The sequence below is a fragment of the Atta colombica genome, unplaced genomic scaffold (genome assembly GCF_001594045.1).
Source record: "Atta colombica isolate Treedump-2 unplaced genomic scaffold, Acol1.0 scaffold210, whole genome shotgun sequence".
NCBI lineage: Eukaryota > Metazoa > Arthropoda > Insecta > Hymenoptera > Formicidae > Atta > Atta colombica.
In genome coordinates, this window is record NW_017259306.1 from 1,430,812 (window position 1) to 1,447,244 (window position 16,433).

General features: G+C 34.8%; 1 protein-coding gene across 1 annotated transcript in view; it reads left to right on the forward strand.

Annotated features, from left to right (window-relative positions):
* Positions 1-16,433, forward strand: part of LOC108687690 (epithelial discoidin domain-containing receptor 1-like) — a 154,293-nt gene that overhangs the window by 86,374 nt on the left and 51,486 nt on the right. The window contains exon 4 of the mRNA XM_018193603.1: positions 2,442-2,673. Within this exon, the coding sequence (XP_018049092.1) occupies positions 2,442-2,673 (232 nt within the window). The remainder of the gene's footprint in view (positions 1-2,441; positions 2,674-16,433) is intronic.

Consider the following 16,433-nt stretch of genomic DNA (forward strand, 5'->3'; position numbering starts at 1 on the left):
GTATATATAAAATACAGCAGTTTCTAACTATTTGTAATTTAAATACATTTATAACAACTCATTTTATTCTAAATAATAAACGTTTATTCTAATAATACGACGCAATATTTTTATCGAGTGAAAGAAACTACATTACGTTATAACATTTAACATGATTGAATATATTTCTTTTAATTCATTACTCATTTCTGTCGAATTTACATTATTCGTTTTACTCCGATTAGATCCTTATCATTAACATGCTACAAGTACAGAAATTAAAACTCAGCAGCAACATTTTAAATAAATAGCATCGATTGGTATTTGTTGTAAATTCGCAAAAAATTGTCCGGTTAATGAAAAGATTCTTTATTCATTAACATCCATTCGACCATCTATACTATAAACAATATCTCACAATATATAGGAGGAGAAGTAACATCTCTTTATGTGATCGATATTTATCATAATTATTAAGCTACAATCGATTCTTCCTTAAAATTTTTTATGAAATTTCCATTCGCCAACAGGAAATTATTTACTTAAAATAAGCGTTTCTCATAATGATATAAAATTACGCTGCAGGATAATAGAACCCACGCCTTGTCATTGCTACTCTACCTTCGGCTAATCATCCCGAACAAGCCGGTTGTTAACGATAAAGAGGCGCCTCCACCACGCAGGTTGTAAATCTCGCGAAAGCAGCCATTATAATCGTGATCAGCCGTATTGCCGCGCCGTTGAGAACGCAGCCGTGTTATCGATTAATGATGAACGTGAGGCATGATTGTTAGCACCTCATGGATCAGTCGCGACGCAATTCCTAGATAACGCGTTACTCATCGTAAATAGCTCTATTTTATATTTCTCATTATCGAGAAAGATTATTATAATCATCATCCCGCGCCGTAATAATGCAGTTTATTGTGCCATTTCGTTGTAAGTGTTATCTTACTTTATCGCAGTAAATGTCTCGCATAACCAACAAGCATCCCTTCGTTGGCGCAATTGTCGAGAAATATCATCTCCCTCTGAGACTCTTTTTCGCACGCTGAGATATTGGTATGCTGAGTGCGCTACTCGCGCCGAAACTGCGAGAACATTTCACGCGGCGATTCCTAATCTGCAATTTGAGAAGAATATATATATATATATAACTATACGTATCCTCGGCGTAACGCCGAAAAGGAGCAGCACTCTTACTCGAGCATTTAAACGGTCCACGCAATTAGGGAAGGCGCTTCGCGCTTCATGTTTTATTCATGCCGGCCTCGGCGCAGAACTCTCTCCTTGCTTTCGACCCCTCGAAGATTAAAACCGAAGCACGAGGCGGGCACAGCTTGAACGCGTATTCTAAATGGCGCGCGTATTCCTATCTTACCCATATCACCTGCGCGAGATGATACGTGGTCACTCCGAATATCTCCGATTTCCCGCCTATGTAAATTCGTCGATAAAATCGAACCGGACTTTGGAAATCTCGATAAGCTTCCGGATTTTCGATGATCTGAATGAGTCGGAAAGCCCATTTCTGCGTTTATATCTATGATTATTCATCATTTCTCTCGTATTCTCTTACCCCATTGACAAATAACATCTATTTTAACTCACGCCATAAATAACATGATATAATACGGTAATTTTATAGTAATTTTGCACTATTTTCGTTATATTTGTATAAGTAGTATTCTACAAAGACCTTGAATTATTACGAATGTACGTTTTCTTTCAAAACAAGGAAGCCATTTGAGGTACTATTTTTTATACTAATTTCTAGATCTTCCAAGCTTCATTAAAATGCAATTCAGATTCACATTGCGCGCGCAGCTCACATGGCGTCAATGAAATAACATTCAAGAAAGAGCACGAAATCCTCGAGTTCCTGCGCACGTAAACGCGATAATATCGGAATTTGGAGAGAGGACTTCGATGGTCGACCGCGCGTCGGTTGATCTTTTGATAGCGTGAGATGAACAGTACTGGCGAGGAACTAACTCGATACTTTCACATCTAATTAGATCGTTACTTTTATGAGCGGACGAGATCGAACCGAAGCGCGTATACGCGACTACTCGAAATTCGATTTCTGAGAAAAGAATTCTTCGATAATTTTATGTGTTTTTAAGAAATTTAATAGTTTAGTTATCAAATTCTTCGTGACCTTTTACATTTTTGAATAACGATTTATAATTTTCAATTTTTTTTTTTAATGAAGATATAATAATAAAGATAAAATGAGAGAAGATAAAATAACAGAAGAAAATATTTTTCTGCTATTTTATATTTTTATTTAAAAAATTGAAAAATCACAAATCATTATTAAAAAATCGTAAAAATTGGTTCTCCATATATATGAAATAAAAATTTATGTATATTTAAATGCATTAATGTTTCTTTTAAAGGTATATCACAAAATAACCAATACAAAAGTTAATTCGATACTCGACTGTCGATGGTTATAGATTGAAATCGGAGAACCTCGGTGGTGCCTGGTGTCCTAAGAACCAAATCACTCAGGAAGCTCGAGAGTGGCTGGAGATCGACCTTCATACTATCCACTTGATCACGGCCACTGCTACCCAGGGCCGTTTCGGAAACGGCGTGGGTGTTGAATTCGCAGAGGCGTATCTGTTGGAGTACTGGAGGCCGCGACTGGGCAAATGGGTTCGGTATAGAGACATCAAAGGAAAGGAGGTGAGCGCCTTAACTTAATTAAAGATTCTCTATCGTGACGCTAGATTACGAACACTGGTATAGAACACTGATACGAAGTTGTTCGACGTTTTCCAACCAAGTTCCTAAATCGGACTGATTGGATTCTCCATTATTTACCTATTACTCTAATGGTCTAATCTGTGTCTTAAACTATTATAACTATCGTAAACTTAAATGATAAGATGCAAAAAATGAAAAAATTATATTAACAGTTCTCTTACCTTATAATGCGTGCAAATTTTGTAGTTTTTCAATTTTAATTCTTTAAATAATCAAATCAAAGTAAAATAACGAATTATATATCTTTTGAGTATACTCTGCAATTGGTAAATATTTTGCAATATATAGAGGAAATAATTACGAAAAAAATGGAGATTTCATTCAATTCGAAGACTTTTCCAATTCCTCGCGTATTCTTATATCGAACCTCAAAGTAGCATAACACGAGTACAAAAAACTGTGTGGTTTTTTTATAACTGACAGACCATCGGATCGATGCACGCGAAGACCATTTTGGCAAAAACATTCGCCGCTATCGTGATTTATGACGTGATGCCGATGTCGATTCGCACACTTACCGACGCCAGTTGATGCTGCAGCTGCAATAGCAAGCCGCGGTTACAGCGGCACGATCGAAATAGGCTCGATCTCATTGACCCAAAATAATCGCGCCATCGTTCCTTCGGCTAAGCTGTTGAGATCGTTATTCTGGAGTTAGATAGAATGCAGTCCATTCTATTTGAGTGCAGTTAAAGCAACGCGTATACGCCTGAGCGAGATTCGACGAGCGCAAGTTCAAAGTGTTCGACGATCAAGAATCGATTGCGAAGCGCGGGATTATCCTTGCTTGAAACGTAAGCCGCTTATCGCGAATCCGTAAGCTAATTTCGTACCGTCGGTGCGCCACTTTGTCGGGCCCGTCCTACGGCATGCCTCGAGCCTTCCGCTCGTCTGCTCGCGAGAGAATCTGCTACGAGTCTCTCTCGACTAACGGCGAAGCCCACGTTGAAGTATTAGCGGGAGCAGCTGCGGTGAGCGGAACGAGTTCGTGATGGACGCCGTAAAGTTAGGATACCGGCATTACCGTGTACTATGCATTAGCAGCAGTATATTCCGTTCATATCCGTAGCGATACGAACCGCGATCGATGCGCCACTACCACGTTTAGAGCATTTTCCAGATTGAACCTCTCATAAATGTAAGGACTTCCAAAGTTAACTACTGTTCCGCGACTTACAATCATTTTGATAAAACAAATATAGGTATGTTTTTACAAAGACAATTCTTTTTAGGTTCGAATCCCGCTGAAGAAATATTTTTTGTAATAAACTATTCGCAGATTTAAAAGAGTCTCATTAACATCAGATTATTTTTATAAGATGCTTATCAACGTCAAAGATTATAAAATTGCTTATCAATTTAATAAATGACATTATTACTTTGATTCTATTCACGTATGTGAGTATGTTTCAAGATCGAAAAAGATTTTGGTTTGCAGAAGAGATATGTATATAAATTCACACCGAAATATTTAAGCACTAAAGATCAAATATAGAATTTCTCTTATTTAATTAGGAAATTTTTTCCTCTTCTCAGTTCCTTATTGAATAAATAACCGAAAAAATATAGATAGAAGTTTGAATAGGAGACACCCTATATATTCGTTCGCAAACGATCAGCCAAGATCACTCGGAGTAGATTCTGTCCACATGATGGCGACTGCAAACATCAAATGTGCCCGATACCGTTTACCTTTGAGGGAGCCGCACACGAGTATCGCCGACGGCGACGGAACACGTTCCCAGTGAACTCAATGTCGTCTACCGTCGTCGGGCAATGTTTATGGACCACGTCGCCGTCGCTATTACGACACTTTAAGCCTCATTCGCCTGCACGTCCCCTCGGGGGATGATTCCGTAGCGATGCGATGCGTACCCGTTCATTAATGCGACGACGATCCCCGTCTCGCTTTACGACGTTAAGAAGAGGCGATACACGTCCTGAAAGGCGAGACGAAAAAGCTCGCCTAACCGCTAGGCAAATTGGCCATTCGATCGGCCGTCTCTATTAACATTCACGTTCGTCCGGTTACGATCTTATTAATATTGATGGACCACTCGCGCCGGCGCTAATGCGTCGAGGGACTGTGTGACTTTGTCGTTTCCCTCCGCCAGCAAGAAGACACCTCGCGCGTCGCACGATTAACTTCATGATTATTCAATATTTAATGATTAATCCGCTCGATTTTCTGCTTCGGAGGTGACCCTCTCGAAAATACGTTCGGTCAACAATCAAAATTTTATGATTATTCAATTTGGCAACGAATCTGAAATGTAGCAGTTTGCATAATGTGTGAAATGTCACGATCAAGCAGCTGAAGCTTATATATCTGAATATCTAATTTTGAGCTTAAATAGATATTTAATCTATTTAATTATAGTGTATTTTCTAAATTCCTCTTAAATAAATCTAAGTTAATTCTCGATATATGTATGATGTTAAAAGAGATTAATACATTTTCGTTCTATTTTATTATTTTTATTCCAATTAACTAAATGCCTTTGATATATATATATAAATATATATATATATATCTTTCAGTAATCTTTCTGCCAAACAATTTAATATGCTGCACTTCATCTTAATTCGATTACATCGAAAATATGTCAAGGAGAAAAAAACGATCGAAAACATTATTAACTTAAACATAAGATTAATGGCGGTATAATTGGACAGGTGCTAACGTGACGTGAATCTAAAATTCCATGCAGACATAGTTTCTCGAATATGTGACATATCCCGACTCATCACTATTCATGGCCTTATTATCAACTCGGCGTATTTAGTCCTTTTGCAAAACGCGCGAACACGAGGCAGCTGCTTGTGCGTAAAATTTTGCGGTGCAATTACTAGTCAGCGGAAAAACGACAATGAGGCTGATAGGACACATTTCAGTACTCTATCGATTTGTCTCTCAAGAGAGCAGTTATCCGTTATAATCGATTGAACGTCTCTACATCTGGCATCCGATTACTATCTTGTTAATATTGATAGCCAGCTTGCATCGGTGCTAATGCGCCAGAGGATTGCATCTTCGTCCTACATGCCGAAGACACTGTCTATCGTCGTTGGCGCTCAACCGCGTAATTTCATGCAAACACTGTATAGCCCCTTCGATCCTATGATTATTCACCGCTTTATCATTAAACGTAATCTGGTTACTAACCTTGATTCATTTTTCCCTATTATGGACGAAATCCATTAACGGTTAAGATTTAATTTTGGACTTACCGCATCTGAAAAAAAAAACAAGAGAATTGATCCATTAAAATAGCTCTCTCTCTCTCTCTCTCTCTCTCTCTCTCTCTCCTCCCCCCCCTCCCTACCTTCTCCCCCTCTCTCTCAAGCTTTAAATAGCTTTATATTAATGGAATAGCTTTATATACACTTTATATATAAAGGGATACAAAACCGCGACTCTTGATAAAATTAGCTTAAATTGTAATATGTATTGTTATAGTTTTTAATTCACTGATCAAAAGTTTCCTGGGGCAAAATTAGAAAAAATGGATAAATTTTTGTCATTTGGAAGTTACTATTTTTCCGCTCTAATCAAACGAAGAAATATCTATTAAATTAATTTTTATACTATTTTAATTTTTTGGTAATTTAATACTTCTATGTAGAATAATTACATAAACTAATTGATATAATAAAAGCACATAGTTGCTTTTCAAAAAAATTATGCAATTTGCATATAATATAAATTTGCAAACACATTTTTTTTAAACAACTTCTTTACATCAGATTCATCTCATTATTTTGTGCAAGTATTAAAATATAGTCATCCAAAAATGAATAATTTAATAGATAAAGATATTTTTCAGTATAATTAATGATAGAATTAGACTAGAAAATAGCAATTTTCAAATAATGCTACAACAAATTTCCATTTTTTCCATTTTTTATGGTTTTGTTTGAACAATCTTTTAATTAATGAGTCAAAAACTATAACATAATATTACAATTTAAGAAAATTTTACCGAGGGCCCAAAACTGATTTTATGTAAGATCCTTTTTTTAGAAGTTATTTATCATTATAATATGTAAATAATTAATATGTAAATAATTAATCACACATTGATATCACTTTAAAAGATAAAGATATTTAATGTTATTATTTAAATTGTTGTGCACAAAAAAACAAACGAATACTTAATACAAATTTTTCTAATGGAAATATCTTTTTTCTAAGGATAAACACGCAGTAGTTGTATTGAAAAATCCGATTAATTATTGTAGAAGGAAATGAGATTAACTCGATAGACGTTCGTAGAAGGAAGCGAAATTTTTGCTTCCGCAGCAAATATACCCGAGACAGCAAATATTCCCTTTCCCGCGTCACGCGCTGTGGGAAGTTTTTCCAGGGTTTTGCAGAGATATCCGAATGAAAGGGAGAGAAAGACAGAGAAAAAACGTTCTACGAGACTCGTGCGCTGCGCCGAGGCGATAAGAAACCACGAGGTCTTTAACAATTTCGAGGACAAGAGAGGAGCGCTAACGTATTCTGACGTGTGCATTTGTGCGTGTGCAAGGTGCATATGCCGTCGCATAATACGTACACGCGCCAGCGGAAAATGACGCGAATAGTACCACGTAATGCTAATAATAATTGTCACACAGAGGGAGGGAAGGGGGGGGCGAAAGACGAAGGCACTCCAGCTTCAAAAGACCGCCAGAGGTAATTAAAGCTCGAGGCGCAACCTTTCTCTCGCTCTTTCTCTTTATCTTTCTCTCGCCTCCGTATTTCACCCTCTCTCGCACTCGCGAAGAAAGAGAAAACACCTTCCACCGGCTTCAACGCTCGTCTCAATAATAAATACCCCACGTCAAAAACCGACCCCACTTCTCATTAGTCTACGCGGCATAGCGTGCTTCCATCGTCCCGTGCTCCATCGACGGACGGGAGATTAAATAGATTTTCTTGGAATCTCTGACGCAGTTAAATTCGCCCGAGCGCAGCTTGTGCAATCTGCAGCCTGCAGGAAATGGTACGTCCTGCATAAAGAAGTTTTCTCGAAACGATGATATTTTTTTCTCGCTGTAGTTTTGAGAACAACATTCCATCATTAAAATATCGCAATTGCATTTCAGTAATCCGCGGGAAAGTTTGAAAGAAAATAATTAGAAACAAATGCGCGATAAAACTATAGCACGTTATAGCACAATGAGATAAGATATACAATAAAATATATCTAAATATAATATTTACTGAAAATACGCAGTTTTTTAATAAATAATTATCTTTTCTTTTTATACGAAAATTTTTTCACGTCTTCCAGATAACGTCTTAATCTTAATTTTCCGACAACATCCGTAATTAATTTTCCAAACTTACATTATCCCGGGTATACTGCTCCCCTAAACTTTTTCTTGAAAGCATTAATTACTCTTTTAATGCGAACTGTTTAGCACATATTTTCATGTTCTATGTGCGACATCAGCATACTTGTAATCAACTTATCAAAAACCACTCATTAAACTACAAACATCATTAGCAAACATTATTAAAATGTTTGTAGATTTTAATTACAAGTGAAGTACCTTCTAAATATATGTAATATATTTCTCATGGTTACATTTTTTTAACTACAGTCAAAGATATAATTGTAATTTGTGTACTATTTATGCTATTTTTATTGCTAAGAAAATATGAAGAAAATTATTTTATTAGCAATAAAATACAGACGTAATCTTCTAAAACAACACCGGAGAAAGAATAAAAGCGGAAGATCCTGTCCATTGCACAAAGAAGACAACATATGGATATCTTTTACTCCCTGCAGAGCACACGTTGAATATACGCCGGAAGAACATCCACAAATTGAGCTTATATTGTTAAAAATGTTCACGTTCGCAACTATTGTATCTTGTTTTCTGTCCCCGATCAAAAATAAAAAACATGACCACTTGTCAATTTTATTGGACGCACGATTTGTGAACTGTTGGAAAACTACTTCAAAAAAAATAATCGACAAGCTCATTCACGTCGGTAAACATTTTAATAACGCGTTTACCAGTGATTTTCGCCAATGATGTTTGCAGGTGTGTGCGCTTCATTCTTAAAATATAAATCGACTCGCAAAAAGTACTCGCAAAAAGTACTCGACTGAAACTGTCCTATTTATTTTTTCCGCCATCTCCAGTTTTTAATGAACGTCTCACGCTTGCACTTTCATATCTTTTTTATCTTTTAACTCGTTATTTTGTTTAGTGCAACGTAAGCAGTTAAAAAGAGACGTATTACTTTTAATAGGCGTCAAAAGTTAAAAGCACATTCGAGACGTCGGAATAATGTGACGGTGACAAATCACTTTTGCGCGGATGTAAAAAATATGTGTTCGCGAAACTAACTGAAAATGTCGGCGTATATTATGTCTCTCGTGATTGTGATGAAAATATAAAAATAGGATACTACGAGAAAACGTATGAATGACAATTATCGGATTTGCAATTTCTCTTTCGTATAAAATGATAAAAATCTTCGAAACAACGCTCGTAAAAAGTATGCTTAATCAGAATAGCACCATTTAACATTCAAAGAAGCGACATATCGGTATATACCATCAGTTTTAAAACGACTCTTAATCACGGTCCTCGGCAGAGTACAACGACCCGCGGCAACTGACATATCACCCCCTTTTTCCACAGATTTTAACGCGAAGTGTTCTATGCGTTACATTTTAAAATGACACTTAATCACAGAAGTTCATGCAGTAACGCGACTATCAGTGGCATGAATAACGCGTTTCTAGTTGGCTATCGATGAACCGGATAATATCGATTCCCGTGACATTCTACAATACAAAGAATTTTATTCAATTTGATGTAAATACTTAAAATGTCAAAATTCTTCATCAATATTTATTAATCATAAATAATAATATATTATTCATAAATGATTTTGATATGTAAAAGCTTAAAGACTTAAGAGTTTTAATGATTTGAATACAGTCTAACGATTCAAATAAATTGTATATACATGTACAAAGCTTTTGGAATTAAATATTTAAAAATCGCCTAATTTTCATTCAAACGTGATAGTTAATCAGTAGAGGAGAGTGGATATGAAAAAGCTAGTATGTTTTTAAAACAAAAAAATACTTAATTTGATGTTAATGAAATAAAACTGTTTTTGAACTTAAGTATATTTATTAATATACGAAATCAATTATTTTAAAAAACAATATTTAATCATTAACAGAGTTTAATTCACTTTTTTTACACAAATAGGAAATTTGGTTCTTTCAACATAATATGGCTTAAAAGAACCGAATAAAAATTAATATAAATTAATAACATAAACAAAATCGAAAGAGAATAAATACAAAAGACATGGACATTTAAAAAATTGACATTTTGTCATAATAATTCTATTTTTAACTTTACATAATAAATCCTAAATTTATCTTTCGCTAAGGAAATGTTAACTGTGAAATATCTATGCACTAAAAAAAAATGTCGAAATATTGCGAAGCAAATGTTATTTACGTTTTTTTATTTACGATATTTATTAATTATAAAAAAATTGTTTGTGATGACGAAATATACATTTCTGTGAAATATATATTACTAATTGTAAAAAAATAAAAGAAATGGCTTATTTGTTAGGAATAAAACTTTATTTTATCGTATTTAAATAAAGATTTATTTTCGTGAAATAAATAAACATATTTCTCACAAATAAATTTTTAAATATCTTTTTTTCAGTGTGAGTAGTTTTTAGTTTCAGTATTGCAAATAAAAATATTTCAAAATTTTTGGTCACATTCAGTTAGTTGGAATATTAAGTAGCTCTTTCAAAATATACTTCTTTTATAGCCATTCTCCCTACAAAGTCGAGCAAACTATTCTCTTTAATATCTAACAATCGTATATTATGACTTTTACTGCGCACATTAGCTCTTTATGATTATATAATACATTCATTTCCCGAGCAAAGCTCATCATTTATAATTAAAGAGCAGGAACGACTTCGATAATGACTTTCGCAAAAGTGATGATTATAGGGATACTCGTAGATGGTAGGTATAAATGATAGGTCTTGGCCTCTTGATCCATCATTATCCTGTCCGGTGACGAACCGACTTCGCCGGGGCTTTCCTTCTCGCATGAGGTCGAGCGAGGGAGGAATTCCGTGCGGAAATCCGATAATTGTCGGGGGATAAGTGCGCGAGTGGGATGCGTGAGGAGACGGATGCGTGCGTGCAGAGCGGACAGGCACGCAACCGACGCTTGCGTTAATTCTCGGTCCCTGATCCCGATAAATCACGCACTGTTTCCAGGTAGCCGCAGCGTCGGCAGCCAGGGGCGTGGAGGGAAAGAAATAAAGAAAACAACGGAGGGATATTGCCGGCCACTGTGATGATACTAGTTGTAGTGGTGCACGCACAGGAAGTCGAGGACATTAGCAAAACGCGCTCTGTCCACAGGATAATTCACGCATGTCACGACACACGTGTGAGCACCCGGCACTCGTGTATATAATTGTAATTGTAGGTGTGAGACCCGATGCGTGATGCGAGAGCAATAGCTCTGTCGTCGAAACGAGATATGCTTACGCACTGGACTGCGTTCTGCGAACGCGATATCGCGTATCTAATAATTCAAATCGTGATAACGATGTGCATTAACATTCCGTTTTTACTACACATTCAGACTGAACAGATTTAGAAAATAAAAGATAATAAGCGCAGATTTTTGAGAGGAATATAATAGAACCGTACCAAAGGATATTGCAGTCACAGTTAACAGTAAAGCTGTAGCATTTTTCTAGAATATCTCTTTCTACTTTTATTATACTCAGTTGGAAAAAAATTTTCCTGTTAACTCTACATAAGATTTTACATAAGAATATGTTAGAAAGTAACACAAATGTTATGCGAAAGAAATGTATATTGGTACAGTTTGTAAGTAAATTGTGGAAGCATATTTTCTCAGTAAAACTAACATTTTTGATATGTTAAATCAACATATTTAAAAAAAAACATATAAACAATAAGAAGATGTGAAGGGCACAGGGTAATTGTCCCAATTACTATGCCTGTCCCTATTAGTGTGCTTTTGTTTTTCTATACGTCATAAAGGAAACTAGCGCGAATAACTAAGAAAAAATATTTTTTCTTGTTAAGTTAAATTCTTAATACATACCGAAGATAATATTTTATTTTTTGAGTATTAAAGTATTTTAAATATTTTTCAAAAGATATGAGGAATTTATGTGAATCCAGTAATAACATACCGCAAGATTTTAAACTTATCCCTGTTAATGCGTCTTGTATTGAAGCTGAAAACGTTGTGTTAGGAGTGTATTGAAATAAATATAATTGAAATAATGATTTATGTAATATTAACTTAAATAATTAGCTTAAACCTGTTTATTACCTGTTTTAATAATATGTTAAAATGAGTCAAAGGATAGGCACACAAATTGGGGGCACATTAATAGGGCTATCGCCGCTTAAAAGACTCACTAATAGAGACAAAAACATTTTTTATTTTTATCAAAAACATTATAAAGTATTAACATTTTATAGATTAAAGAAATATTATAAGAAAAAGAATAAAATAATCACTAATAAGCAAGTTGGCTAAAAGGCACATTAATAGAGACAGTTACCCTGAGAGTCAAAGACAAAAGCGTATAAAAAAACTATAATATGCTATATTAATTGTATAAAACACGTATTTATTTATTTTAGATTTATTTACATTTTAAAATATATTTATGTTATTTATTCAATTACTCAAAAAATCTTATTATTTTGATACTAAAAAATGTTGAATATCAAATGTAAATAAAATATTTAAATAACATAATCACATTATGTTAAATTAACAATCGAATGTGTTAAAAATTCGACACAAAATTTTAACATTTTAAAAACTTGAGTGTATTATTTCTAACACAAATATGAAATGTTTTTTATTAAGCATTTTTGATAAAAGATAAAGTTTCGACATAAGTTAGTTTTTATAAGAGAATATCATGATTAAATTACATTATAGATAATGTAAGAAACTTATTCATAGTTTTCATATATTATGTATTTCCTTTATTATTTCCTATAAAAGTAAAAATTTTAAGATGCAAAAGATAAGAAATTTATAATGGAGAATGTAAAGTAAATGCGAAAGAACGTCTTTTCTTCATTCTAACAACAAATTTTTCTTTTAATTTGAAAGGATCGAATCAAGTCATAGATTGTTCAAATAACATATTAAAAAAAAAATGAATATTATTTACGGATGAAAATTCGATGGAAGCGAAGTAGTAGACCCATAATCGGTAATAGGTAGGACGTCCTAAAAATATCGGCCCATCGACGAACGAAATTCCAATAGCGTCATTCAAGAGAAGTGCACGAAAATATTCGCGAAGGCAGCCACCGCCACGACATGCATGCGCCGATGCAATAAATTCGTTTTATACGGCGCTTCGACAGGCAAAAAACGAACATGGGCATAAGTTATGAACACTTCAAAATCGCACACGAGAAGGAAGAGCTTAGCTCACCAAATTTTTTCGTCAACCTCTTTCGGTTCCATCTAAAGCATTCAAAATTGAACCATCGCAGAGCAAAACATTCAGTGAAATAGGCTGTAGAAAGTTGCATAGAGTGCAAGTATAAAAAGTAAAGAATAATATTTATCGACATTTTTAGATGCATATGTTATGTAGCAAAGGGATGTTATTTGTCTAGTATACTGAAAATTGAAGAAGTTTCAGATAAATGATGAAACCTTTTCGTTACAGGATTAATGCATAAAATTGAATTTCCTCTCCCAGTTGATTATGTTTTGAATATTTGGAATACTTTCTTACCATTTTTAAATAGCTCTCTAAACATTACGGATGCGTGGAAAAATTGAAATGGCCAACTTTTACGTTACGATCGCGATAAAGTCTCGGGAAAGTGACTCACTTCCCAAATGGCATCTGAATTTAGAAAGTTTATAACCACATCTAGCATCCTTGAAATGCACTTCGATCGTGACGTCATCGGAGATGCATATTTACGAGATACACTTCCGCCGTAAACTGCGCGTGCAGCCATTACGATTTGAAGAAGCCGTCACGATAAAGTTCCATCGGGCTGCTGCATCTTCTTGACTCTTTTACATTGTGCACGCCCCTTTCCATCGCCGTGCACTTGTTTCTGTCTCGAGAAAGTGCCAGCTGCATAATTTTGCAACGTCGGTGCAACGCGATAGACGTATAAAAGCCGACAGATGTCCCATCTCGTGCTCGATCACGTCATCCGGTTGTCATTCGTTTGCAAAATGGCTTGCCGTTTTCATTTTCTGTTCCCTCGATGTTCCTTAATTCTGGACAAAAATATTTTACATTCTGTTTAACTGCGCGTTCTCTCATCCATTTTATACCAACAACTCCGATGTATTTTATCAACGGTTTATTTCATAGTTTATCCCGATTATCAATTTCGTTTCAGAATATTTCATAAGATAAAAATATTTAAGTTTTAGAAACATAGTCACAATTTACGAATTATTATTTGTTGATTCTCTGCATATGACAATACAACGTAAATATTAAATATGCATATTCTCGTGCGAGGACAAAAACATCTAACATTCCCTAACATTCCCTAAGCTATTACACGATAGTACCTATAATCGTTGTTTAACATTTGATCTTTATAGGCACGCAGTAAAGTTGTGCAGGCATGAAGAGTGAAAATAAAAGAAATAAGAAATAACGTTGAAAAAGCACATGGATATCCATAATGGTATCTCACAATGGCAAATCATTTTTTCTAACCTTTCGAAACTTTTTTTCGCAATTGGGATAATACAATAATTATCTCGCAAACGACTCTTTAAATAATACACATAAATATTATGATGCATAATGTCTCATGTACACATCTCGTGAATCATTGTGCATTTGTGTAATGACGTCAGGGTGAAGCGCATTTAATTCGACGATTTACATATGATGATTAGATGATTAATAGCTCGTGAAAATGGTAATTACGCTCATGAATCAACAATCTAATGCAAATTAATAGTACGATATAAAACGAGAATGACAGATATTATATATGTATTAATATTACACAACACATTATAATCAAGTTTGCTGCAATCCAGTTAATTTCATGATTGGTAATATTACCAAACATATGAGATATTTTGACAACATCCGAATTATATTTCATCATATTTCTTATTAATCAGTTTAGCTTTTCATATACATATAACAAAAATATTAACGGCACTAATAAATACAAATTTTAATTTAATTATTGTTTTAATTGTTATGTATTCAATGGTTATCAAGTTAGTATTATCAAGTTGTTGCAAAAATAAACACCTTCAAATATTATTTCACCTTCAAATATTATTTCTTGCGCACACATAGATAGACAGTTAACTATCAAGGGTGCAAGATCTTGATACTACCTTGCCGTAAAAACCAGTAGCAACATAACGCGCAGCTGAAATAGGTCCCTGGTTGCCATAAAATGAGAAAGAATCGACCCCCGGACACGGAGAGTTTTTCACCCAGGGTGCAGTAAGCTATCCGTTGGTGAGGAGGTAAGGGCGCGCCTTAGGGACTACTTCCGAAGTATCTGTTTCTGGAAGAAGGGAACGGTAGAGCAGATCTAGCGAATAGAAGCAAGAGTTGCCAGTGAAAACCCAAGAAATGCTTTTACGTCTCGGTAATTGAACTCCGCTATATGTGTGCCGAAAGCAACTTGGGTTGATTATACGGCAGCGATTCAAGCGAAGCGAATAGTGTTTTCCAAAAATTGTAGAGCCATAGAAGCATCATTTGAAAGTAGTAATTGTATGTTGAGAACAGCTGAGTCGAAATAGAAAATAATGTCCAAATCGATGTACGAACAGGGTGAAAATAGGTCAGCTGTTTATCTTGCGAATATATATAGGGATACTGAGTCCATAAGGACATCCCCAAAGGTCCACGTTAGGGCATCTTGACATAGAGTCCCGCGCGGCAAGTACGTCGACAGTAGTGTAGTAGTAAAGGTCAGCGCATGGGTGCACTGAAAAGTGATAGAAGGTGGCTAAAGGCATGGAACGTACGTTCAACCGCAAGACGTGCGCAGAATGCGTTGTCTACTGCAAAACATTCTGTCGCGCAATTGTGTTGTGAACTCATTTCCATATGACGAAAACGTACATTCATATAGATTTAACTATGAACATGTTAATATATATGTTATTTATACCTACTTTAAGAAATAGTTTGTTTATATATGTGTATACGTGTATTAAGAATTGTATATTTTGTCTAACTAAAGACTTCAATAAATTTGAAATAATTTTGTAACGAAAAATTGACTAAATTGCTATTATGGTAACGTTTCAATTTTTATCATTAAACATTTCATTCATTAAACTTTTAATTAAGATTCTGTTTAAGTACACCCGATTTATAATCACTTCTTGTTATCTATTTGCACTTCGGCTATTCAATTCTCAATGACTCGGTAATTAACCGTGCTATGAGAACTCTTCTTCCGCGCCGGAAGGACATTGCCTTCGAGTCCGTCTAGAGTTTATAGATAATTATAGGAGAGAAAACGCGCATCTTCCGAAACACTCTGTATAATATATACTATCTAATCCAGCGTATACGTATATGCGTGTGCACACTACATATACCTATATATATATATATATATATATAT